The sequence below is a fragment of the Sphaeramia orbicularis genome, chromosome 7, assembly GCF_902148855.1.
Source record: "Sphaeramia orbicularis chromosome 7, fSphaOr1.1, whole genome shotgun sequence".
Lineage (NCBI taxonomy): Eukaryota > Metazoa > Chordata > Actinopteri > Kurtiformes > Apogonidae > Sphaeramia > Sphaeramia orbicularis.
The window spans coordinates 40100495-40127912 of NC_043963.1; the positions used below are offsets into that span (position 1 = coordinate 40100495).

A 27418-nucleotide genomic window follows, 5' to 3' on the forward strand; every position below is an offset into this window, starting at 1 on the left:
AACAGCCGCCACAGGGGGCAGTGTTTCAGAAATGTTCCTTCTTTATTCAATCACTTCCGCAGTCAACGACCGTGACCGGAAGTCAACATAGACCAGTTGGTATACACTGAACTAAGAGGTAACCATACAACGCTCAAATTCAATATTTTCTGTATATTTTGGCTAATATAAGGAGAATATCAATATATATGTAGGATTTACAAGTTGTGGGTACATTGTAATGCGACTGTAATAGGTTTATCCGTGTTTCTTGACAGAATGGCGGACGAAGAGGATGAGCCTGGCTTCGATGAGGAGCTGGATGACGGCAACCCCGGAGTGGACGTTGGCCACGGGAAGAGAAAGAGGCTTTTCTCGAAGGAGCTCCGGTGCATGATGTATGGATTCGGGGACGACCAGAACCCGTACACTGAGTCTGTGGATATTCTGGAGGACCTGGTGATCGAGTTCATCACGGAAATGACCCACAAAGCCATGTCGATCGGACGCCAGGGCCGCGTCCAGGTGGAGGACATCGTCTTTCTCATTCGCAAAGACCCCAGGAAGTTCGCCAGAGTCAAGGACCTTCTGACCATGAACGAGGAGCTGAAACGAGCCAGGAAAGCTTTCGATGAAGCCAATTATGGCTCTTAAACTCAGCCAGGACCTGTTTTTGAATTCCACAATACAATTTACTTAGACTTCTTTGCATTCAAACAGTGCACTCTTGTTTTTATAGAAATGCGTTTACTTTATTTTATGTCTGATGTGACAGTCGTGGTTTATGGCACAGTGCTCATACCTGCTGTCACTTTGAAACTGTTTAAATAAAAATCACAATGTCTTTCATCAACATGCTCATTCATTTAACATTCAGTTCAAGGTAACAAGGTGTAAACAAAATTGTATAGTCCTGTAGTTGCATAATATAATAACTAATGAATAGTAGGAGTTCATAGGTTATTGTTACACCTGCAACAGCACAGTGAAAAGTATAAGGTGCTGCACATATACTTTTAACTCCAATTTTTCTCATTTCAATCACTTTGAAATGGATAAAACTGAGTCAAAATGTTCCTGTATGTGTCGAGTCTCCTTCATATAAGTTGTCAAAAGTGTACACATACCTTTTTATTTTATGTTTTTTGAGAAACATGTATACAACAGCAACAAACATACTAGGTAATTCAAATGATTTGTGTCAATTTAATTTGACCAAACATTAATGTACAGTATAAATGAACAGATAGTGGTATAAAAACATTTACATTTATGCATTTGGTAGACGCTTTTTCCAAAGTGACTTACAGGGGGAAAAACAAAAAATGAAAGAAAAATACAAGAATAGATTAAAAACATAAAACAGCTGTACAATTAAAACCCTGGCGTACAGAAGAATCAAAAGCAAAATAATACACTAAAATACAAGAATAAATTAAAAGAGACATAAAAGCAGCTGTACACTTAAAAACAGTGAAATAAAAATACCAAATAAAAAAAGTAAAAACAGCCAAACTGTCTTGGCAATACCAGTAAATAAAGGATAAAATACATTTAAATATCTCACATTAGACTTTGCAAGGTTCTGTTTACAACAAGTTTGAAGAATAAGCTAACTCATAGATCTGTCCTGGAGTTTAATTACCTTATTGACCATGACTTTAATGATTCACTGCCGATACAGGTCACTATATAAAGCTTTGTTACCATTAGTACTTTAACGCCTGTAACATACGTCAAAACTCAGTAGGGTTATTTAAAGAGGAAACAGTTGGCTCTAGTGTCATCTATCATGGAATGGCCTGCCCAGTCACCTGACCTACATGACCTGAATTCTATTGAACTGCTTTTAGATGAACTGTGCAAGGCCGGAAAGAAATATCCAAGTACTGATGAACACCCTTGGCTAGTTTTAGAAGAGGCATGACATTGATGATTAGAAATGTCAGTTGATGTAGACAGTGGCATTTACAGGTCAGTATCATCTGGAGAAATTAAGTAACATCAAGGATCTTCATGGTATTACATAAACACGCCCTTCTAAAGGACACAGGGTCTGTATTTAATGCACGCAGGACTTGTGTAGAAATCTAACAGTATTTATGAAACTGTCCAGACTCCCATTTGAGCTGGTAAAAAACAGACATGAACCTGGAATCCAATGCCAGATTTAGGTACAAGCTAAATAAACTCCAGCTTAGGGCCTCACGATCTACAGGGGCTCCAAAAAAAATATTTTTTTTTTTAGTCGATGTTTTAAAATTAAAATTTTGCCAATTAATCATAAATAATTCTATTGACTAGATAGCTGAATCATAGGTGATGTGCAATACTTAATATCAACGTTCGTTGTGTAAGTAGCTCATAGATTATTCATGGAATTATTGTGAATATAAGTGTGTTTAACTTCACAGTTGAACTGAGGCACTTACATGATCATGTCTTTTTTTTTTTAGCCGTCCCTGCATGTTTTTGCGGGTTACCTGTTGGGTACCTGACCCAGTGCAGGACTCTGGTCAGTACCATTCACTGTGGAATTAGAAAAAGGAAACTTTTATGATTTTGCCTGGTTAAATAAGTATTGTTTCATTCATAGCAAAAAATGCAGTTTTACTTTTGTACTTAATTACAGTTGAGAAGTTGCACATTTTTGCTTTTACTTAAGTAAAGGAGTTGAATCAGTACTTCTACTTTTACAAGAATATTTTTTCCCACACAAATAGCTGTACTTCTACTTAAGTACAGAATGTGAGAACTTTTGTCACCTCTGGTTTTATGACATAATCAATGATTTTGCTTTTGTGAAATCAAGAAAGAAAATGTCTTAAGTTGTAACTTAGAAGATTCTCTAATATAATTTTTGTGATTTTACAACACAGTCTTGAATATTATTAATAAAAATCAAAAGACAATTTATTTTTAATTTTTCATACAATTAAAAGGCATATATATTTTAAAAGCTTTCTGACACCAGTTGGTGTCATTTAAAATGGGTGGGGGCCTAAGGGCTTTATATAACTTAGGGCCTCACCAAGTCTAAATCTGGCCCTGGTTGAATCAGAGTGATGACTGGTCAGTGGCCATCTCAGGATTTCATTACCAGAGAAAATGATTGTGATTTGGATGCATTTTGGTGTAAATGCATATAAACCAACTGCACTGACTGTCAGGAAAAATAGCATAACAATCTGAACATTACCTCAGAGTCTGGTCATAACACAAAAACATCTGTTGCTCAAACAGAATGGACAAAAAGAAGAAACAAACAGATTTTATTGATATTCCTCAAAACAAAATTTTACACAGACCATAAATATTGACAGACCAACTACAAGTGAGCGTGTGTTAGTTCATTTATTCTCTTCAAGCAAATTACTTCTTTGTACAGTGAAGTGATTGAAATAATTGGTCTAAGCAGCAGATAACAGGCTGCCGAGCTATCTAGACTACATCTAGATTAGAGCTTTATCAGCAGCGGGGGGGGTCGCTGATGACATGCACATCATGCATACAGCAATAGATGTGTGCAGTGAATTTCCCACTACAGCCTTGCCGTCCTGTCACAGCGTACAGTTTCAGCGCAGCATCCATGGGCTCTGGGCATTCACTGCATTCAGGAGCTGAGGAAGAGTGGGGCCCAGCCTACGACCCCCACCAGGTGCTCTAGCTGTCTGTTGAGGATGTCTATATGGATGGAGATGAGAGGCAGTGAACCAGGTGGACAGGAGGGGAGGAGGGGAGTGTGACGGGGTGGACAGAGCAGGTCAGTTGAGGGATCAGAAAGGATTTCACAGGGGGGGAGGAGGAATGTCCATGAGTCTTTTTGGGTTTACTGCACATTCTCCATCATCTTGAGGAATTCTAGAAAAGAGAAGGCAAATTCAAGTTTTCAGTACCCACGGAGTTTATAACTAGGAATGGAAAGAACAGTTCTCAGTGATAACATGTGTCTTAAACATGCACGTACCGTCAAAGTCCAGCATGCCGTCGGCGTTCTTGTCTCCATCCTTCAGCAGCTCATCAATCTCCTCCTCTGAGATGGACTCGCCAGTGCTACGGATGATGATGGCGAACTCATCTCTGTCGATGTAACCATCGCCGTTCCTGCGCAACGGGGAGAAAAAACGCATTAGGAAAATAAACTCACGTATAAATGACAAACAGTCAGATGATTACCATATGTTAGAGAGTGAATCACAAAGTCAACGTACTTGTCGAACACACGGAAGCATTCTGCCAACTCTTCCTCGCTCTTGCCGGCCTGGTCTTCCTTTAGGAGCCTCACCATCATGACCAAGAACTCCTCGAAGTCGATGGTACCGCTACCTGAGAGTTAAAAAAAAACATATATTTGATAAGTCATGATCAGTTCAGCCTGGATCCTTCTGTGCAACGTGCCGCTTCATGTGGAACCTAGAAATCAGCGCGTCTTTACGCACGCTTTACGCATGGAAATGCAACATATCACAGGAAAGTGAACGACGTAAATGAGTTTCCTGTAACCAAAAACTGTGTGGTGTATCTTAATGGTCTATGCAATATCAACCTCAAACTGTTACCATGAAAACCATTCCATTATTAGGAACAATAACCTCACTGCGCGCACTTACGCACAAGTCCTTCTGAATGTATGGCATATCAGGGCCTGTGCAAATTGTGTCTATTGATGTGATTCATTCATTGCTCGTGAGTAAACACACTAATGCACGGTTTGTTGTTGAGTTGTGCATTTAATAAAGTATTTAATTGTCTCTCACCGTCCTCGTCGACCTCCTCAATGATCTCATCCAACTCCTCTCTTGTCGGGTTCTGGCCCAGCATCCTCATCACAGTACCCAACTCCTTGGTGCTGATATCACCGCCACCGTCGGTGTCAAACATGTCGAAGGCGGCTTTGAACTCTGGAGAAATCGATAGAATCAATAGAATTTTGGGGTTTTTTGGCACAATGTGATGTGGAAACATAATTTTTTCAATTCCAAAGTATGTATCTGCAGTAGTATGCTTACACTACATGTTAAAACAGGTTTGTGGGGATAAAAATGAAATAAAGAAACATATGTAAGTCCCTTGATTGGTCGTGAATACAGCCTTTCCATTCAACACAATAACTGTAATTTCTGAACATACTCACTCTCACAAAAATTGACCCACTTGAGAAACAACAGGTAATGAGAATACTTTAACATATTTTTTTGATCTCTGAACCCAGATGTATGTAATAGCAGTGTTCTGTGATTACAGTGTTAGCTAGTGATTACTTGTGCTCGTGGATCACGTGTAAAGTAACGCGTTACTTACCAGCCAGCATTTCCTCGCTCAGGTAGGAGCGGGCCTCTTGTTGCGCGTCAGTCTGGAAAAAGGCATTTTTGTCACTTCATCGGTCTGCACAGGCTCCATTCTGTCTTTAACTTTTTTTTCTTCCAAATTAAGAATCTTACACTGATTATTTCCTCTTATATAATGGGATTATTTAGGTCACATTGGGTTGTTTTTTTTTTGTTTTTTTTTTTGTTTTTTTTTTTTGCAATAATTTACAAGTTAAACAAGCAGATGCTGTTTAATCTATTGTAAAATACAGTTAGATGTTTATAGTATCATGAATTTTCCTATATTGTTGTCATTGTTTTGTTTTTTATTTTATTTTTCCCCAAACCTTACAAGATGAGCAATAAAGTCTGCATTTTAACAAAGCATGATTATTGTGAAAACGTATGTTTTTTCTGGAAAATGTCATTAATTATTTCCCCTTATAACTCATTAACATGCTCTGAGCGGCCATGCTGTGCAAGACATATGCTATTTATGCGGCTCGGAGCGATCTTGAGCGTGGTGAAAATTAGTTCGGCTATTTCAGGCTCAACACATTAGGTTCGCTGTATATGGTAAGCAGACATCCAATCCCTGGAATTTGTCACCTAAGCAGAATCCTCACTTTAGCAGCTGCCACTCAGCCAGCTCTGCATCCAAGTTTAACTTTTGAAATGATTAAGCATTTGGATTACTGGTTAGAATAGCCTATAAATGTTTATGTGTAGAGAGTGACAAACTGTTAAAACTCCTTTACATATTTAGTGTAAGGATTGCATTCAGAGGGCATTGTATTTCTAATCTAACAGCTTTAAAAAATAAAGAGCTGAGTGTCATTGACAGATGGAAACATGCTTCCTCCATCCACAGTTTGAGCTTTAAAACATCCACATGCCTTTATTACCCAGTCATTAAAACTGCTCTTTTCTTATTATGGGTTAACACACTAATGATAAAGCTGTTTTAGCTGTGAGCTTTGAGTATTTCAGTGGCCCATTTTCACAATCCATTCGTCTTACCATGTTTGTGGATTAGCTTTTCCCCCCTAAATATCCAAGGAAAAAAAAGCCCAAAGGAGTGGTCAATCCGTGTGCACCCCAACAGAGAGACTAGACGTCAAGTGAAGGTTCACACACACTTTAAACGGGACAGCCAGGTCCCGCCCCCAGGCTCTCACAGGCCTCCAGATTTAGTATCCTGAACTTTTAGGGTTCTGGGGCCACGTTAAGCCAATCACACTTTGGAGGGGAAAGCTCTTGTTTCTTGAAGATGCAGGGTTAAGAATGTAAAATAAATAAAGGTGGACTTCTTTTTTCTGATGTAAGTCAGGGAAATAATGCATGTACAGAGGGAATAATGCATTATAATGCACAATAATGGTTATTGAATCTTCTTTTTTTCTTTTTTCTTTTTTTCTTTCAGCACTATGATTAGGTGTCTGCAAGGAGTGCTGCATAAAGTGTGAAAAATTGAGGTCTGAAAAGGAAATTAATAATTCCTATGTGCTCCTTCAATATTTGTACATAACAGATTTTAGCAGGGAGTTGATGAAGTAGTTAATATCAGCTACTAAACTAAGAAATCAGATTCAAAACAACAGATCTCTGAGCTCATCAGTGGAACCCGTGATTTCTGTTTAGGGCTTATATAAGAGAATCAACAGCACCAGATGAGTGGCAGTCAAAGGGTTTTAAACTAGGTTATGCATTTTGTGATGATGGCAATTCAGCCTGGGTGTGAAACTCAAACCCAAGAGAAAAAATTCTGCAGGGCTGGACCCTAGCTACAACCCCCCCACACCTCCTCCTCCTCCTGCCTCCACCCTTTTGGCTGTTCCCTGAATAGCAGGGGCAGATTTCAGGCTGAGAGGAGACGGAGACACGACGCACAGCTTTGCGACTGTAACACCCCTGTTCCGGTGGCAGGTCGCTAATAAACACAACTTGGTCATCCTTATATGGTGGACGGTTCCTGAAGGGAGGGCCAAGGCGAGACAGGGGAGAGCAGAGGAGAGGATGCTGCAGAAAGAGAGGGAGCAGCCATTAGAGAAGGGGAGGGATGTTGTTTTTCAGAGGTGGTGGGGGGCTGTAGCGGGGTATATACTCAGTGGAGGAAAGACAGTTTGCAAAGGAGGAAGTATCTCTTCTGTGACTGCATATCTGAAGCCTCTGCACTAATGGTTTTGCCTCTTTTTCTTGCTGCACTGAGACACTGATGGGGCATTGATCTGAGGTGGAAGACCACATGGTGAAGATCAGTAATGTTGTGACAGGCTTAAGCCACATTGGACATAATCATTTGAAACCAAATCACTAAAACTTTCCTCAGATACGACAGTTGTTTTTGTAAAAGAAAAGCAGGCTAGTAAAGGACACCATCTGTGCAAAATGGAGTCGTTCAGAGTACAACGTGGAGGCTAAGTCGAAGCTGTGACTAAAATAGGGAGCTACAGCTGTACTTTGCATGTATGTGTGTGCGTCATCAGAGGGAGAAGCGGGTATTGTTAGTGGAAAGAGCAGCACTTTTTATGTATGCATGCACAGGACCGTATTTTATGGTCGGTCATGGTGTTGTGTCGCTGTGAGAAAATGCTATCCCACAAAGACCAGTTCAGAGATTGATGAAGAGGTAAACAGACAAGAAATAGTCTGGAAAAGCGGTGTCAGACAAAGCACAGGAGAAGAATTTTCAAAGAGGAACGAGAATTTCGGTTTATTTTCAAAGCACATGACAGTGTTGAGAAGTGGGGTTCAGTTTTTAGGGAAGAGGAGGAGGAGGTGGAGGGTGGGGGTTAAAGCTAGGCGGTGTAGCATTTCTTGAAGAAATAGCAGCTGCCAAAAGACAGCTGGGTGGCAGGCACAAGGAGGTGGCCACAGGAAAGTGCCTTCGTCTTAAAAGGTTTGAACATCTATTCATAGATATCCTCAGAAGGCTCTTGAGGCCCTCAGATGAGAAGGCAAAGGGGAGGGAGGCAGTGAAGGTCTATTTATAGGTGTCAAAAAACTACATCACATTCATCATTTTACAGGGTTTTGTAGATGTAGCAGAGGTGGCTCTGAAACCGGGCAGATGATTTATATTTTCTTTCAGTTTTGTCAGAGGAAGGAATGTAGAGCTGGGCTTTTTACTGGACATTCTCCATCATCTTCAAGAACTCTGAAGGAGGAGGAAAGAAAACTAAGTCACCACAGATTCATGACACTGATAAATAACTAAACAATGGAAGAAATAATAGGAAATCAACAAATCAGAACCCAATGTACATATGAACTCTGTGTGATGTTAGTGGATTCACCCTGACATTGAATTCATCCACTGTAATTGAATTAAAGACTAAAAAAATGAAAATTATTTGTAATCTTTCTTTGCTATATGTATATACTTATAAACCCCATACTTGTTGTTTGTATGTATCTTGCCACAGCACAGTAAAATCAAAGCTTACTCTTAAACTATGGCTAAAAAACTAGACTTTGCATAACCTCAAAATGTTTCTTGCCGTGGTCACAATAACAAGACGATAGAACGAAACATGCTCCATAGAATCAGTAGCTATCTGATAACTCTATGGTACATAATCTTACCGTCAAAATCAATCTTTCCATCTTTGTTTGTGTCGGATTCACCAAACATCTCATCAATATCTTCCTCTGCGACCGGTTCACCGGTGAGATGAAGGATTTCTCCGAATTCCTCACGGTCGACAAAGCCATCTCCATTCCTGTTAAGAAGTAATATTAAAGTCACCTTATGACAACGGCTGATCTCTAAGCATCCTGTTGACCTGATCAGGACGATCAGAGACACAAAATTGACATTTATAAAAAATATCAGCTATATTCTTAACCCTTTCATGCATGAATTATGAGAACCTTAAGATTTTTTTTTTGTCCTGTTTTTATTCCTCTTTAGACGTGAACAAAATAATGTGATTGAAATTTTTTTTTATGAACCTACTTTTCATGGAGTTGCAAAAATGTCCACTCAGATGGACACCATGCGTTTAATTTTTGAAGCAAAGAAATGTGTATTTACTGACATACTGTGTGAAAACTATGAATTAAAAACATTTTTAATGACTAGAATAGAATAGAATAGAATAGAATAGAATAGAATAGAATAGAATAGAATAGAATAGAATAGAATAGTCTTTATTGTATTGTAACATGAAACATGCACAACGAAATTAAAAAGTGTCCACCAGTCAGTGCATAATAAAAACAACTACAACAACATAGACACAAACATCACAATAGTAAATAAATAATTATAAAAAAAATAAAAACAAACAAACACTCACAGCCATTCATTCAATCACTGAATCATTGCACGATCTCCATTACTGTATATAATGCTGCTAATCTGATGTTTTCACATATTTTAACATGCACTAATATTAGTAATTACTCACTTCATGGAGATAATATGCCAAAAAAAAAAAAAAAACATTCTGTAAAAAACTAAACAAAACTGTTAATTACACTCTAATAACAATTAGCAATTGATTTACACTCAAACATGTTAGTGCAGATAAGGTTTATGAAGAACAACAAAGTTACAGTAATGGTCTGAATTACAGTGTATCAGATGGTGCTTAAGTGTCCACTGTGTTGGCTGATATGGAACTAAAACAACAAAATCTATGAATATACAAGAGAACAGCAGGAGAATAACTGTCCACTGTAGTGACCACTATGCATGAAAGGGTTAAAGTTCAGGTCTGTTCATAAAGATTTGTAGCTGGGCTGTATCTGGGCTATGACCTGGAATTGTAAGTTGATGAGTTGATGAAGCAAAAAGTGACATATTTACACATCCAGCACACAGTAGCATTTTCATGTAGCATCATTCTTAAGAATAAGAATAAGAATAAGAATAAGAATAAGAATAAGAATAAGAATAAGAATAAGAATAAGAATAAGAATAAGAATAGAGGTAAAAATAAACAAATAAAATAAGAATAAATATATGAATAAAAATATGAATAAAGATAAGAATATGAATAAAAATAAGAAGTGATAAGTGTTGTCATGTTCATGTCACCCTTTATTTAAGTTATTTTTGACTCATACATTTCTGTATGTTAACGTTTCTATCAGGGTGATGATAAAATGAGTGCGTATACGAGTAAAATTTTTGGAGAACAGTAACTTTTAACATCTTGGAGCCAATCAGCATTGTTTTTACCCCTCGGCTAACTTCTGGCCAAGCTCAAATGCCGTTGTGCAGTTATAATATCTGAGTACTTTCAAATATAATTATGTATGCAATAACTTTTACACAAAGACCATCTAATCTAAATTATAGGGCAGTAACTTTCAACAGAATCTTGCACTATATTTGGCCGAGGGGGATTAAAAGTGCACAGCACATTATGTTTATTATTTGTCCTTATATGATTGGATCAATTTGTTGTGTTGCTATGTAGCCTTGAGTTAGGAAGAGAAGCTTTCAGGACTCCAGAATGAATGTAAAGCAGATGAGTAATCTGTGCAGATGTCACAGGTAACACGTGTGTCCTGTTCAGTTTGTTACATCTCTGTTTTGTCTCCTTCATCTCTGTACTTTTAAGCTTATCCTTGTTTCTTATTTTTATTTTTAATTTAAATTCTTTATTTATAGAAATATTTATAGAAATACCAAAGTCTGTCGTTTTTCCTTTTATATTTTTCATTTTCACTTGTGTGGTTTCATTCATTTATTCCTTTTTATTCACATATACTGTATATTAAAAGATCTAAGTATAAGAACATTACATTTTGCATTTACATTATGTGAAAAGGGACACCCTGGGAAGCTGATGAGCTTTTGAGAGGGGCCCAGTCGCAAAGAATAAAATGCCACATGTAACAGGTTTTTCTACCTGTCTCTTCTCTCAGTGACTGCTTGTTGTATGTTGCCGTTGTTAACTGTGAAATTTCCCCACAGTGGGATAAATAAAGTCTTATCTTATCTTATCTTATCTTATCTTATCTTATCTTATCTTACGTTATCTTATCTTACCTTACCTTACCTTACCTTACCTTATCTTATCTTATCTTATCTTATCTTATCTTATCTTATCTTATCTTATCTTATCTTATCTTATCTTATCTTACGTTATCTTATCTTATGTTATCTTATCTTATCTTATCTTACCTTATCTTATCTTATCTTATCTTATCTTATCTTATCTTATCTTATCTTATCTCTTATGTCATTTTCATACTGATCAGAGATGCTTCAGAACAAGAGTGATACACACACACACACACACACACACGCACACACACACACACACACACACACACACACAACGACAATGTGTGCATAATGTGTTTATCATTGTAAACATATATGACTGGTTAGAAAATCTCAGTGTTGGTTTTCTTAGCACTGGTTTTCAATCTGTATTGGACTGACTGAACTTATATAGCGCATTTTCTACACCTTCATGGTGCCCAAAGCGCTTTACAATTCCTCACATTCACCCATTCACACACACACTCATACACCAGCGGGCGACTGCTGCCATGGTAGGCGCTGCCTGACCCTACTGGGAGCAATTTAGGGTTCAGTGTCTTGCCCAAGGACACTTCGACATGTGGACAGTCAGAGCCAGGATTCGAACCGCCAACCCTTTGGTCATTGGACCAAAGGGTTGGCGCCTACCAACTGAGCCACAGCCGCCGTGTTAATTCATGTTTGTGGCCATTTGGGGGCAGCAGATCAGACAGTAAATAAACACTTTTTTTTTTTTTTTTTTTTTTTTTCACTTGAACAATTAACATTGAACAGCAAATATACATAATAGTATACAACAACAAGGGTAGAAAGTTCCATAATTCACAAAATCTTTTACATTATATAGAGAAATACATGTAAGTAAAAACATTAGGAAAGATAAAATAAATAAATAAAAATAATACAATAAAATAAATAAATAAAAATAAATAAAAATATGTAATAAAAAAAAATGCTTGAGGAATAAATAGAGATTATACAAATTGAATAAGATTAAGCATTTGACATTTTTTTTTTGTTTTATTTGCTTTAGAATTTATACTGTTTCTCAAATTGTCTACGTAATTGGAAAAAAGGGCTTTGAAAACAGTGATGTTTGGATGTTGATGTGCAAATTTGGAGCAATGAATGTGAAATTTGGCAAAAATAATCAAAAGTTCGATAATATATCTTTTTTCTGGAGTTATTTTATCAATGTGTGATAGGCCAAATAAAATGTGTTGAAAGTTCAATTTACATGAAGAGTCAATTTTTGTGTTTCTAAAATTATTTAAATCAATCCAAAATATATGTGTGTAGGTGCAATTCCAAAATAAATGACATATTGTTTCCTCTGTGTTGCTGCAAAAAGAACAAAGAGTATCAATATTTCTTTTATATTTAATCATATAGGTCTTCACCGGATAACATCTATGAATCAATTTAAAAGTAACTTCTCGTACTTTATTAGTAATAATAAATTTCTTTGACAGGATCCAAGTGTTTTTCCAGTCTATGTCATAGTAAATATTATTCCAATAAAAAAAACAGCTGCAGGTTTGGAAACAATATCTCTTTGAATTATTTCTCTAATACATTGGTTAGTGGTTTTATCACTCAATAAAGGACAGATATTACCAATATATATGTTAACAGGATTTAGTTCTGGGACAATACAACTTTTACCTTCAGGAGCAGACATCAGTAACCTTCTAACTCCATCTGGTATTGCATCAAAAACTATGGCATATTCTTTTGGAGTGGCAGGGAAATCATAAATAGACAAAAACTCTTTGTAAGAAAAAAATTGACCATTGTCATTAAGCAACTGACTAACAGGTAAAATGTTTCTGTCAACCCACTTCTGAATATATAAACACTTGTTCTTAAACTTAATATCTTGATTGTTCCAAATGAAATATTTATGGGGAGAAAAGTTGTGTGAGTATAGCATTAACCAAGATGATAAGAGTTGACTTTGAAAGTTGGACAGTTTTACTGGTATTTTAGAAATATTGTAATTGCATCTTAGTAGAAAATGCATTCCTCCAAGTGAGTTAAAAACATGAGCAGTAATAAAGTTCCACATTGAATTGGGATTTTTAAAGAAAAGTTTGATCCATTTAATTTTAAAAGAAGAGTTTAAGGGAGGTGAAGTCTAAAGAATTTAAACCACAAGAACACAGCTTATTTATCATGACTTTTTTTTTAATATAATGTATTCTCTTTTTCCAAATGAAATTAAATAATATTTTATCAATTTTTGTACATATTTCTTTTGAAACATCAAGTGCCATGGCTGCATATATAAGTCTGGAAAGACCTTCAACTTTGGCTACCAAGGATCTTCCAGTAATGGATACATCCCTTTGAAGCCAAAGGTTAAATCTCTGTTGTACTGAAGCTATGAGTGGTTGAAATTTTCAGATAATCTAACACCTTGGTCTTTTTGAATGATAATACCAAGATATTTAACCTTATCCTTAACAGGGACTCCTGAAATAATAGCATCTGTGCAGTTTTTAACAGGGAGAAGTTCACATTTTGGAATGGTCAGTTTGAGTCCAGAGGCCATTGAGAAAGTATTAATGACTTTGAGTGCTTCACCAACTTGAGATTTATCCTTTAAAAAAAGTGTTGTGTCATCTGCTAGTTGTATAATAGACAATGTTCTGCCAACAATAGAGATACCTAATACATCACTGTTTTTAAAATGAATAGAAAGTAATTGCATAGGAAGAAGGAAAAGATATGCCGAAATCGGACATCCTTGACGGATCCCACAGTTAATATTAAATCTTTTAGTCGTGCCATATGGGAGCTTGATTGAACTATTTGCTTCTGCATACAATGTTTTAATGGATTTTTTAAACATGTTTCCAAAACCAAAAATATCAAGTGCTTTAAACATGAATTCATGTTCAATGGAATCAAAAGCTTTATAAAAGTCCAAAAAAAGAATGAAACTGTTATCTGTAATTAATTCTGAATGATCCAAAATATCAATTACCAGTCTTATGTTATTTGTTATATGTCTGCCAGTCATAAAACCAGACTGTGTTTCATCAATCATATCATTAAGTGTATGTTTTAATATTTTTCCCAAACACATAGCAATTATTTTGTAGTCATTATTTAGGAGTGAAATAGGTCTCTTTAACAATAGAACATCCTTTTGTGGTTTAGGAATTAAAGTGATTAGTCCCTGAGTCAAAGAAGGAGGGAGCTTTCCATTAGCAATGCTTTCTATATATACCTTATGTAAAAAGGGTGATAAGTCCTTGGAAAATAATCTGTATATTTCTGAAGTCAATCCATCATTCGCTGGACTCTTGTTGAGTTTCATTTTTTTATTAGCATTTTCAATATCCAGTATTGTGATGGGGGCATCACACATAGCTTTATTAGTATTGCTAATTGTTTTAATATTACCTAAGGAATTACAGAAATTTTCCATGTCCTTTATAGACAATTTAGACTTATGTAAGTTTTTGTAAAATGATTCACAAGTCTTGGAAATCACTTTAGGGTCTTGTGTTATGACCCCATCTGAACAGAGTTTAGTCATGCTGCCAAATGTATTGTGATGTTTCTCTAACTTGAAGAAATAGCTAGAGCTTTGTTTTCCCTCTTCAAGCCACTTCCTTCTAGAGCGCACAAAAGCTCCTTTTGCCTTGTAAATATACATATTATCCAATTTTAATTGTAGAATTTGAAGTCTGTTCCTGTTATCTTCTGATAGATTATCAGGAGACTGTGATTGAGCAATAATTTCAGAGATTATTTCTGACTCTTCTTTTTTCCTATTTTTAACAATTTCAGCTCCTCTTTTCATTATAAGAGACCTCAATTCAAATTTCATGAACTCCCAATTTTTACCAAATGCATTTTCAACACAAGCCTTATTCCAATACTCATCTATTTCTATTTTTATCTCCTTTACCAAGGATTCATTCAATAGAAGGGAATTATTTAATTTCCAATATGAATTGACTCTTTTAGACTGATGACTAGCAGACATACACATTTCCAAAAAAATAGTTTTGTGGTCCGTCAAGGGTGTGGGTAACATTTTTCTTGTAGAAACATGTTCAGATAAAGGATCAGATATCAACCAATAATCAATACGTGACTGTGATGATCCTGAGCTATTTTTCCAGGAAAATTCTTTAACTGTAGGATTCTTATATCTCCAGATATCAATTAGGTCTCTTTCATTTATAAAATCTAACATATAACTACAACTTTCCTGACTTTTAATTGGCCATCTATCTAACATATCATTAAGTGAATGATTCCAGTCTCCTCCAATTATGATCTTCAGATCTGCAAACTTATTAAAGATTAAATTTTTCATTTACTGAATGTATTAGGTCAATATGCTCCTGTTTGTTATTATAACCATAAATGTTTCCCAATAAAAACATCTGATCATTAAAGGAAATAATCAACAAAATAAAATGACCATTCGGATCTGTCTCTGAAGAAATAATTTTCCCATTAAACTTAGTTTAAATCAGAGTTCCTGCTGAATGGTTTGTGCCATGAGACATCCATAAATCTTTCCCCCATTGGGATTTCCAGAAGCTGGCGTTCTAAGGGTCAGAATGTGATTCTTGAACAAGACAAAAGTCAGTATTCAAGCTTCTAGCATGTGATAATAGTGCTTTCCTTTTGGTATTGTCCCTTAATCCTCGAGCATTAAAAGAAACAAAAGATAAAGATGAAATGTTGAAATGTAACTAACGTTTCACCCTGAGAAAAGTGTGTGTAAACTTCAATGAGAACCAGTGGTGTAGTCTATGCGATACGCAGGTATACGCCGTATACCCACTACAAAAGGTCCCAAATTTCCGTATAACCACTGAAAATGCGCAAAGATACGTATCGGCATGGTTTTGTGACACAACTTTCACTTTACCGTTCATAAATTCCACTTCTCTGTGGTACAAAGCGGACACTTTTGGATCATATGGGCTTCCGTCAAGCTTACCGTTACCTGACATTTACTACTAAGGCAGCAGTCCAACTGTACGGCGGGAACGACTGGTCTAACACTAGTCAGTGAAGGATTGTGTTGAAAAAATGAAAAGAAAACAAAACTGCCGCTTCGGGGGACAGTCCAGCTGTGCTGTGCCTACTGCTAATGCTAGTATTACTATCAGAGAGCCTGCAGAGGCCACAGCAGCTTTACCTGATGGTACAGAAGGACAGTCTGATGACCACACCGGCCTACCTGGTAAGTGTAAATATATATGTTATTATAAAAATAGTAATTGTAATAATTGCAAGTGATTGGCACATTGAATTATATCGAACACTGGCTAACTGGTGGTTCGGTTGAATTTAATGAGGTGTGGCTGCTGCTCTGTGTGTGTGTGTGTGTGTGTGTGTGTGTGTGCGTGTGTGTGTGTGTGTGCGTGTGTGTGCGCGCTGTAGATGAGAAGTGGACCTGTCCATTCTTGTGCAGTGACAGTCAGACAAGGGAACTCAAAAACAGACATCCTTGGTTAGAGTGGAGAAACGGAAAGTTTGTTAAATATTAGACAACAGATAAAGTTGTAGAAACCATGTAAATGAACAAAGTTAATGTTATATTCAAATGTTAATATAGTTCATTCATAAAATTGTTAATAAAAATTTAATTAATTAATTGGACTAGATCCAGCGGTGCCACAGGGACACATTTCCTGTTCAATAAGTCTCTGTGTTTAAACTAAATAACTGATCTCCATGTTTAATACATGCATGAATAGGTCTGAGTACGTACTTTCACATGACATGTTGCAATTTACAGAGAGAAAATTTGGGGTAAAAATACTTCAAATTACTGAGTGTGACACAGGGACTCAAAATTAATATATATATTTTTTCACCTTTCACAAACACATGTACAAAACATGCTGGTCTCATATGAAATGAATCCTAAATGAATCCCAGGGCTTTAGCTATGACAGTAAAGTACATTTGTAATCAATATTGGATAAAAATATTGAAATGATAAGTTTTTATGAACGCTAGTATGTTGTGACACAGGGACAGCAATTTGTACCTTTGTTCAGTAGTCAGAGCAAAAGACTTTACTTCAACTAAAGCAGTACAAATATGCTAATAAACTTTTATTTACATACATATTCCAACTGTAGTGATATATACAGATAATAGCAGAGCATATTTAACTAATAATTGGATTGGACCGAACCTTTCTTTATTATTGTACTGTTGAATTGTTAGTTCCTTCAGATTCACATACTTAAAATATCACTGACACAAGCAAGGACAAATATTATTAAAGTTAATAGTGCATTTACATATTTTAGTCCTTTTTAGGTTAATTTAATATTGATTATATCTTTCTTTTTTTCTACAAATGATAATGAAATTTTGTAAACAGTTCAATAAAATAGAGTTCTTAACGTAAAAATGAGCCTATTTGAGAAATGATAGGTGAAACTTCAATTTATGACACTAATGTTCACTTTCGCTTGATCTGGCTCCATTGGCATCTTAACGGTCCATTAATTAAGACACCATGTACACCATTAAATGACTGATATGTTAGATAATATAATAACATAATTCAAGCCCTTGAAAGAGTGGAATTTTTGCCTCCTTTTGTTTATTTTTCATGCATTTTCTTAGCCATGGCTGAAGATTGTAAACAGTTCACTAATACCCTGTTCAGCAGGTCTTAATGCTAACATAGATACAAAAAAGACAACTTGTGTTATACCTAAAGTTAATTACTGATGGTTTTTGTTTACCTCCAGGTTATATTATTTATTCATTCACTTTTCTTGATTTGAAACGTCTTTGTCTTTTCTTGTCACGGGCTGTTGAATAGTTAATTGAAGTTCAGTTGCTAATGACAGTGACACATCTTGTCTTGCATACAATACATTTACATTTAGATAATACATAACCACTGTTTCATGATCTCACTTATGTGTGGATGTATACTTTATGCATTAATGAGCATGGTGGTTCTCGTGTGGGGCTGGTTTGGAGCAGCTGCTGCTCTGGGAGGGGCGCTGTGGTACAGATGTTGCTCTAGGGCGGGGGTGTATGAGGCTGGGAGGGGAAAAATCCGAGTATACCCACTAGAATAAACTAGACTATACCACTGATGAGAACAGAACTACTCTGTCTAAAAGAGTGCATCACAAATGTTTTAGCAGCAACAGCATACTGTATATTTCTGAAACACTAAGGAAAAGAAACCTTGAGTTATACCGGGGTATCGGACTGAAAGGCACTTCAGTGAATCTCTTTTCTGTTCACAAATGCACGGGCACCGATGAAGTAAGCAATCTCCCCCTCCTTTTGTGCTTTCTCCCCCTTGGGCACAGCTGGTTGCATCTCTCTCGGTCCTCAGGAAAGAGGTCTTCTTTGAAGTGCACTTTCCTTCCATTCAGGTAGTCGGATCGCTTCGCCACTTTCCAGATGATGACTAGAAAATGTCTCATTGTAAATTGTAAGATTGTGGCTCAGGGCAGCTGTGCTGAAGAAGACTCACGTCGTTGCCCAATCCTGTGGACAGAATCGAGCATCTCTGTGTATTTTTCCCGGTGGTCAGGATCCATGCTTTGGCAGATTTCAATAACCTTTCTGCGTATGTTTTCTCCGTCTTCCTCAGGCAGCCCGTGAAGTCGCAGATTCCACCTTCGTTTATACCGTGACAACTCCAACACCTTGTTTTCAAATGTTTGGATTTTCTCTTCTGCTTTATCCACTCTTACTTCGGTATGAGTCACCTTTCCTTTCAGCTTCTTGAGGTCTTCAGAGATAAAGTTAATAGCAACCTGCAGGTCACTAATACTCTTCTCAATGTTAGCCCCTTGCTCTTTGATAGCCATCTTGAGCGTAGTAATGATGTTTTCCGCGGCGTCAGTTTCCATTATTCTTTTTTTTACCAGAGGGTTTTAATGGGGAGGATGTAAGAGTCATAAGGGTTCTCTTATTTGAGCCTAGGGTTTTTGCCATCACATGTAGCTTCAATTTTACTCACTAAAGTTCGTTTTGCTGCTTTTAAAAAAGTTTTAAGACAGAGCGAGTTCTGCTGTAGACCGTTCACAGCGCCGCCATCTTGGTCCCCGTAAATACAAGACTGTCATACATACATTTCTACTATATTAGCATGCTAAGGCCAACTGTTTTCTTAACAACTAACTACACATCATAGACAATACACAGACTAACACTTAGGCATTCATCTAGGGGTCTGTCAACCAGTCTGCTACTCTGTCTTCTTTTAGCTCTGCTTTGGTCTCTACACCCTTCCCAAACAACAGTAGCCTATCATTAGCCAACTGCTGATACTTAAACCAGTTAGTCCATGAAGTTGTCTGATTGTTGGTGATGAGCAGTGGGGTTTTGTTTGTGGGCCATTACAGAAAAAAAGGTGATTCACAAACAAAACCAAAACAACAGATGCTAAAACAGTTTGTAGAATTAAGACGACTATGCTAATAATTTCCTATGGGTTATAAATCTGAGTTACATGACTAACATATCCTCCTGAGACCCAGCAATACATTTTTGTCCTCTGTAGGGGACACAGGTTTAGTTATAAAATGCTGTCCATTGCAAAGGACATTCCATTAAAAATACATAAATTAATAAATAAATCAAAAATAATTTTCAAAATTTATCTGAAAAAACTGTTGTATTATGCAGTTTCCAATCAAGACAATTATTTAATGTAAAAAAAAAAAAAAAAAAGATAAAACTTTCCCTTTCCTGGTTCTCAGGAGGATATTGTGAGGCGTTCAATGTTGCTGCATGTGAATAAGTTGAACATGAAAAAGCTGAATGTTTTCACATCGTTCATGTACATGTGCTTTGTGTTAGTATCTCATACTTGTCAAAAATACGGAAGCATTCCGACAGCTCCTCTTCGCTTTTCCCAGCCTGGTCTTCCTTTAACTGTTGCACCATCATGACCAGGAACTCCTCAAAGTCGATGGTGCCGCTGCCTGAGGAGGTCAGATTGAAGGAGAATTAGCATGAAGAGACGATGGACAATGCTGAACAAGACATGCATTCTGTTGAAAACACAAGCACATAGTATCATTTATCTTCATATTTATAATCTCTGTAATTTTCCCTTCATTGCAATAAGCTTTTACCCTCATCTCATACATATCACCAAAACATATTTTGATTTATGTAAAGTCACCTAAAAAGATCAATAGCTGTGGTTCTATCATTTTAGCATGAGCAGTTTATATTTACAGAAAAAGAATGTATCAGGCCATATTGCACATGTTCCCACAGAGTAGACTTATTTATTTTCATTGTTGTATACAGGTTTTGATGTTAATGTTTTCATGTCCTAAAGTCCATACTTGTTGTTTATTTGTTACCATTTTCATAATTGTGTGCAAAGTGAGTTTTAAGATTTACTAGACTGATGTAGCATCATACATGTACTTCCCCTGGGTAATTCTTATGTGCTTATTCAGTTTCATGTCATGGTGCCTTAAAGCTCATTTGTGGGTGAAGACAGTCAATGATGACGGACCCTGTATGTTCATTTACTGTGGCTCCTTTTTTTTTTTTAATTTAGTGAGGATTCAGTTAGATTCAGAAGAGCTAAACCAATGTATTAAACTCAAACACAGTGATTAGTACTGTTTTCTATATGTTTCCTCTGCAATACATTGTGATTTTAAGTGTCAAACACTGTTTAAGCTCATAGTCCATTTACAGCAGTACATCACATCACTTCTTGTTTTTCTGAGTGTATAGACATGAATCATTACTTTATTTGCCTTCCCCTGAACTGGACAGCACAGATAAAGAGCTGACAAATGAAACAACATGTGAAGATGTCTCAAATTTCTATTTTGAATATGAGTTATTGCCCTCAGGTAAAGGTTTCAGAGCAAGCAAATACAAAACGAACTGCAACAAGCGCTCCTTCCTCCTAAGTTCCATAGTGCTCCTAAAAAAGATACCAGCTCAGTTCTTGAGCCTCATTCTATAGGCACTTTAGGTGGAATTACTGTAACTTATTTTAACTATTTTTTAGTGTTTTTTTTTTTTTTTTAATGTTTGGTTTACTTGCTGACTTTATTACCTGTGTTTATTGTGATCATTCTTATTCTTACAAGTGTTTTTGTTTGTATCAGTTATCATTGATTTGTGACCATCGGGGCATGCAGCAACATATAAGATTATTTTCCAAGACAAATTTTCCATGAGGGACAATAAAGTTTATTTTATTCTATTCTGAGATATGAAACACCCCAGAAAAGCCTCATTCTACATCAGGGGAATCCATAAAGATCCATTTTGACAAATGCAGTGGGAACAATAGTTGATGCCAAATGTTTTTTTTTTTTTTTTTTTTCTCATTTGTTTAACAATTGTAACTTTAACTTTCAGCTTCATTCACTTTCTCTGCTCTTTATCATCACATCACAAATGATAGAATGACAACTGGATGTGATTGATGGATGCAGTACAGCTGCATATTGAATACGGAGGAATGAACAGAAGTGGACCGGAAATAGAAAATGACATCACAGCTTAACAAGCAGATTGTTCAGTCCTGACATCACCTTTTACACTGGACTATGAAACCAGATTTAATAATCTATGTCCATTTTGAAGTTTCACCTTCTAGATGTTCATGGAAATGCCAAAATAAAATCTGTAATTTCATACAATACATTTCATAAATTTTTAAAGTTTTGTTTTGGTATGTGTTTTTTGTCGTTGCTTTGTTTGAATAAGTTCTTTCATGACTAATCGGCTAACTAAACCCGTGGTATCTTCTTGCAAAAACAAAACAATGCTCTTCTTCTTCTACTCTGTTTATTGCAGTCATGCATAGTGCAGTACATACTGCCACCTTGTGACGACATACGCAGCCTAGTTTATTCACTTGAAACCAGTTTACGGAGACGTAACCAATTGTTTTATGTATCTTTTGTTTGTTTTATAATTGCTTGGCATTTTATGGAAACATTGCTCATGGCTCCAGTGAAGGTCTTTCACAGTTTTAGGCCAAGTAGCTGCAATCTGCACTCTCACCCCTAAACACCAGTATATCCTCCAGAGACCCAGCAATGCATTTTTGCCCTCTGTCGGGATAGTTTTACAAAAAAGAAAAAAAAAAAAAAACACTGTTCACTGCAAAGGACATACTATATAAAAAAGAAAACCTAAAAAATGTATCTGCAAAAACTGTTGCATTGGGCTGTTTCCAATCAAGGCATTTATTTAATGTAAAAAAGCCAAAACTTTTACTTTCGTAGGTCAGGAGGTTAAGTGACACAATAAACTTTTCAAAGAGCCCCAACCTACAGCCCCAACATACATTATTTCACGAGAGTGCAATGCCATCAATAATTATTAAAAGTACTGTTTCTAATATGCACAATGTTTTGCTTGCTTCTTGTATGTTGCTGCTGTTAACGGTGAAATATCCCCATGGTGGGATAAATAAAGTCTTATCTTTTCTTTTCTTTTCTTTTCTTTTCTTTTCTTTTCTTTTCTTTTCTTTTCTTTTCTTTTCTTATCTTATCTGACCTCGTCTCATCTCATCTCATCTCATCTCATCTCATCTCATCTCATCTCATCTTACACTGCAAAATCAAAATCTTGCCAAGTATATTTTCTCATTTCTAGTCAAAATATCTCATCACGCTTAAAATAAGACATAATCTCCTCAAGAGTGACTTTTCAGTGAGATATAAGAGCTTGTTTTTAGACAATAGATCTTGAAAATCTTATTTTAAGAAATCTTACCAAGATAATTTTCACTCGTTCCATTGGCAGATTTTTTGCTCAATTCAAGATTTTTTTTTTTTTTTTTTGTACTTAATTCAAGCAAAAAAATCTGCCAATGGAACAAGTGATAAATTACCTTGGTAAGATTTCTTGAAATAAGATTTTCAAGAAATATTGTCTAAAAACAAGTTCTTATATCTCACTGAAAAGTCATTCTTTAGGTGATTATGTCTTATTTTAAGTGTGATGAGATATTTTGAATAGAAATGAGAAAAAATACTTGTTAAGATTTAGATTTTTGCAGTATATCTTATCTTATCTTATCTTATCTTATCTTATCTTATCTTATCTTATCTTATCTTATCTTATCTTATCTTATCTTGTCTTGTCTTGTCTTATCTTTTGATCTTTTTCACTGTAACCTCACCATCTTCATCAACCTCCTCAATGATGGCATCCAGCTCTTCTCTTGATGGGTTCTGGCCCAGCATCCTCATCACTGTACCCAACTCCTTGGTGCTGATGTCACCGCCACCATCAGTGTCAAACATGTCGAAGGCAGCCTTGAATTCTGGATAAAAAACAGAAACACACGTAACAGGTCAAATGAAGCAAGAACAAAATTGTCATGTGAAAGCTGTATAGAATAATCATAACAAAAGCATTAACTTAAATCAGGTGGTTCGGTCTGAATGAAAGTTTAATAGGACTATAGTTGGCTTACAATCAGTGGAGAAAATGAGGGTCAAATAGTTACCGGCAATCATCTCCTCTGTCAGGAAGGAGCGGGCGTCGCTTTGAGCGTCAGTGGGCTTGAGAAAAGGGAAAAATTAAAGAGAAGAAAGAATAGGTAGTCAGTGAGGGAAGTTTTAGTACTACGTCTCTGTACTGAGGTCAGTGAGTTTTTAGTTTAGTTTATATAAAGCTGTGTAATAACTGTCACATCTGCAAAGTCACAAACCCCAGAAACAGGCCTGTATGTGATTCTGGCAGAAACGTCACATTTGATCCATTCACGGATCAGCCGAGATTTTACTGATCACCACATTTCAAAGCATACCAGTGTCTCAAAGACAGGATTTGGTTTTCACTGATTGGATTAAAATTAGGCTGAAAATTTAGGATTCACTTAATTCACCACGTGTTATTTCCCACGCAAGATTTTCCTACATGATTTATGATATTATTTTATCATTGCCATTTACAGAGATTGATGATTTCAAGTAAATGTTTAATCTTTACAAACATATTTTCTCACTCTGCTTTGAAACTCGGGAAGGTTTTTGTATATGTAGTAAAAAGGCTTGGACACTGGCATCCTTCAGCTAGTGAAACCCTGCCCCTGCATTTTACAGTTAATCCCTGTTCCTTCATTGAGCCAGAGAAACCTTACGCCAGAGACAGAACTATCATTGACAAAGTGACAGCCAAGGCCTGGAAATAAACATATACCAGGTAAGAACTCATGTTTAATCCCCAGCCAGCTGAACCGAGGAGTTTATTAATAATGGCTCTTAAAGGGGAACACCACTCAAAGTAATATTGTTCCTGATCTTTTAATATCTATTGTCAAATTATTTACACAATAGAAAATGGCAGCATGTTGTAATTTTACACTGAAATTGGTTTTATTTCATTGCAGGTCTTTTCCAAAATATAGTATTTTCTCTTTTACCCACTGATGGCTCTCACAATATTGGTATTTTCACATTTGATGCCCAGTATAGCTGTCATGCCTGATGTTACAGGGTTTATATATTTACTACCATCAGCGTGTTTCCCAGCACCTTGTTAAGAAAGAAACAGTAATTGTGAGTGGTACGTACTGTATCTCAACAGAGGTTAACAAAGAGAGTCACACAAACACAGCGAGGTTACTCAACTGTTGACTTGAAAGCTATTTTTAAAGTGAGACTTTGGAAAGGATTTAGGAGGGATTTTCTCAAGGTGATTTTACTAAGTTAGGATACTCAGAAAAGGCGCCATGTTCTCTCACTTTACTCAGCTGTGTGCTTTCTATCTTTAGCTACTTTCGATCTAAATATCAATCATATTGAGTTTTGACTGATGAGCTACGAAGGAAACTAAAGTCTGTAAGTAGAAGAGAAAGAGGCGTAACAGAAGATGGATATGTGACTGAAAGTTCCCACCAGCGAAGTACCAGAAAATATGAGCATTCAATACCTTAAAAAGAAAAATAATAAAATAAAAAGACCAAAGGATGTCCACAAGTTATATTCCAAGAATTTTAGTGATTCCAAAGGATAAAACATCACTTGTATGTGATAATCCAGCTGTGCTGCAGATGAGGACTTGTTATCTGAATGTTCTCTTGGTAAGAAGAAGAAGAACTTTCTTTTCCTTGAGAAAATAATCATCTTCTGTCAGTGTTTCTTTATCCGTATCCGTTGAAAATGGCAGACAACAACAAACAAAATCCTTGAAGGCTAACATAACATTGTTTTTGGCAGTGTTTCCGTCATAACTCCTTTTCAATTTTCAGTTTCTTACCATGGTGGCTGGCTGTGCTGCACAATAGACACCAGAAAGAACAACAGGCGACTGGGACAGATAGCCTCCCTCCTACACAGTTTAGGTAGCCCTCCGTGGCTGTTCTCCCCCTCCATAAATACCCTCTTATCCCCAGTTCAATTTTACTTAAAATGTTTAGGATTGGGCAAGAGGCTCCCTCCTCAAACAACAGACGGCCAATCAAAACCAAGTTTAGTTTGTCCATACAATCTCTTGATGGACACCCCCTTGTGTAGCCCACTCTGCAATCCCCCATATTTAGATAACAGACAAGCTCAGTGACATTTATTTAGAAAAAAAGAAAACACAGAGCAGGCATCAGGCAGCTGGAGGTTATTTTGGCAGGGGATCAACTGGGCAACTCAGTGCAGATGAGCACTTGATTTCACATACTGAACAAGAACTGGAGCACGTGCTGGTCAACACACACACAGCACATACAGAAACGTGCACGCAAATTAACACCTCCGTCCATGCATGGATTCTCTCACCCCTCCACAGTGTCCCTTAACCCATCTATCCGCCTGTCTTCCTGTCCTCACTGCCTTAGAATTGTCCTTGCACTTGTGACATCTGTAACTCAAGAGGCGTGCAAATGAACTTTTGATCTCACACAGCTGTACTCCATCTATAGCCATTCATGCTATTGGTGTATCATTGCATAAGCGGGTAAACAAACAAAACCATCAGATATAACAAACTCGGAGACCACAATTAGTATGTCAGTCAGTTGACTAAAGTGCAAACAATGCAGTTTTTTGGGCCACAGTGAGTGTTTCCACTATACTTGATTAGTTTTACTTTTAAAATAACAAGTTGATGTTTAATTCTGGAAGATGTCATCGAGCTCCTGAACCGCTGTGTATTTTTAATACCCTCAACCCTCTGCTGAGAAAGCTGCATTAATGCCATGGAACCGCTGCAGCACTCATACTCTCAAGTATTTTTCTTCTTTTCTGATTTAAAAGCATGGCCACAAGAGTTATTCATTATGCATTATATAAAGAAAAACATGAATGAAGTGGGCTTTTTTTAAATTTTTTTTTTATCTATAGTAGCACAGAATGCTTTAGAGATGAATAAGGGATGACAGGACCCATTCCAGGAGCTAAGAAGCTTAGTTTTATATTTCATCAAGTTGTTCGCTATTTAATGGTGGACAGTTGCTGGAAAGGGGTAAATGGCAAAAAGGCATTATTTTTAATTATATGCCATACTGATCCCAAGTTTTTCTCAACCACTTACTGAGAAAAACATCTTGTCTTCTCTCTTATCTGTTACATTCTATAAAATGCTAAATGAATAAGGGAAGCATTATAAATATTAAAATGGACAGCAACAGGAAAAAGAAAAAAGGCTATACTTGATAAACTGGGTGACATTTCACCATTTCATTTATCATCATTTCATACATATAAATTATTTCAACTTCAGTTTGTTGCAATAAATACATTTTGAGACATGTCAAAGTGAAATAAAATGATGTTCAGTTGTTTGATTTCATTTGTTTGAGTCTACTTTTGGTTGACAACAGCATGTCTGTGTTAAGATAATGTTGAGCTTCAACACTACAGCTCAAATAGTGACAAAAACAGGTCTGCCGTACATTTTAATCAGGCAGTTAAAGCAACATCCACTTGATCTTCAACCTTGCATCAGTCATCAGGACGAGCTATTGATATCTTGTGTAAATGTTTGCAGCTGTTGTAATGGATGTTTCCAACTCGAGACGTCTTGACAGCCCAGTGGTCTTAGAAACATACCTGCTATATAACGTAACTGCGTCACAGGGTCTGATCTAGTTTAAGCCCCCGTTCAGTCTCCTGCCACTCAGTTTAGAAAGGTCCGATGAGACAAAATGTAAAGAAAAAGAAAA

General features: G+C 36.5%; 3 protein-coding genes across 3 annotated transcripts; 1 reads left to right on the plus strand and 2 right to left on the minus strand.

Moving 5' to 3' along the window:
* The first annotated feature begins 1 nt into the window (after position 1).
* taf13 (TATA-box binding protein associated factor 13) lies at positions 2-832 on the plus strand. The gene is made up of 2 exons (XM_030138637.1): positions 2-118; positions 258-832. The coding sequence occupies exon 2, from the start codon at positions 259-261 to the stop codon at positions 631-633; it is 375 nt and encodes a 124-aa protein (XP_029994497.1). The 5' UTR covers positions 2-118; position 258; the 3' UTR covers positions 634-832.
* Positions 833-3234: 2402 nt separating this feature from the next.
* tnnc2.2 (troponin C2, fast skeletal type, tandem duplicate 2) lies at positions 3235-6427 on the minus strand. Its single transcript, XM_030138636.1, has 6 exons — positions 6309-6427; positions 5281-5332; positions 4737-4880; positions 4191-4305; positions 3947-4083; positions 3235-3840 (listed from the first exon to the last, which is right to left on the minus strand). Exons 1-6 carry the CDS (start codon positions 6309-6311, stop codon positions 3809-3811), a joined length of 483 nt encoding a protein of 160 aa, XP_029994496.1. The 5' UTR covers positions 6312-6427; the 3' UTR covers positions 3235-3808.
* A 1544-nt stretch (positions 6428-7971) lies between these two features.
* On the minus strand, positions 7972-25665 carry LOC115422352 (troponin C, skeletal muscle). Its single transcript, XM_030138635.1, has 6 exons — positions 25522-25665; positions 23768-23822; positions 23438-23581; positions 20132-20246; positions 8874-9010; positions 7972-8445 (listed from the first exon to the last, which is right to left on the minus strand). The coding sequence occupies exons 1-6, from the start codon at positions 25522-25524 to the stop codon at positions 8414-8416; spliced, it is 486 nt and encodes a 161-aa protein (XP_029994495.1). The 5' UTR covers positions 25525-25665; the 3' UTR covers positions 7972-8413.
* Positions 25666-27418: the final 1753 nt, after the last annotated feature.

Coding starts and splice junctions, on each gene's coding strand:
- taf13 (XM_030138637.1), top strand. CDS start 259: ATGGCGGACGAAGAGGATGAGCCTGGCTTCGATGAGGAGCTGGATGAC.
- tnnc2.2 (XM_030138636.1), bottom strand. Junction 4,084..4,190: donor TGCTTCCGTGTGTTCGACAA/GTACGTTGACTT, acceptor CCCGTTGCGCAG/GAACGGCGATGGTTACATCG. Junction 3,841..3,946: donor CGGCATGCTGGACTTTGACG/GTACGTGCATGT, acceptor TCTCTTTTCTAG/AATTCCTCAAGATGATGGAG.
- LOC115422352 (XM_030138635.1), bottom strand. Junction 9,011..20,131: donor TGCTTCCGTATTTTTGACAA/GTATGAGATACT, acceptor ACTTCTTAACAG/GAATGGAGATGGCTTTGTCG. Junction 8,446..8,873: donor TGGAAAGATTGATTTTGACG/GTAAGATTATGT, acceptor CTCCTCCTTCAG/AGTTCTTGAAGATGATGGAG.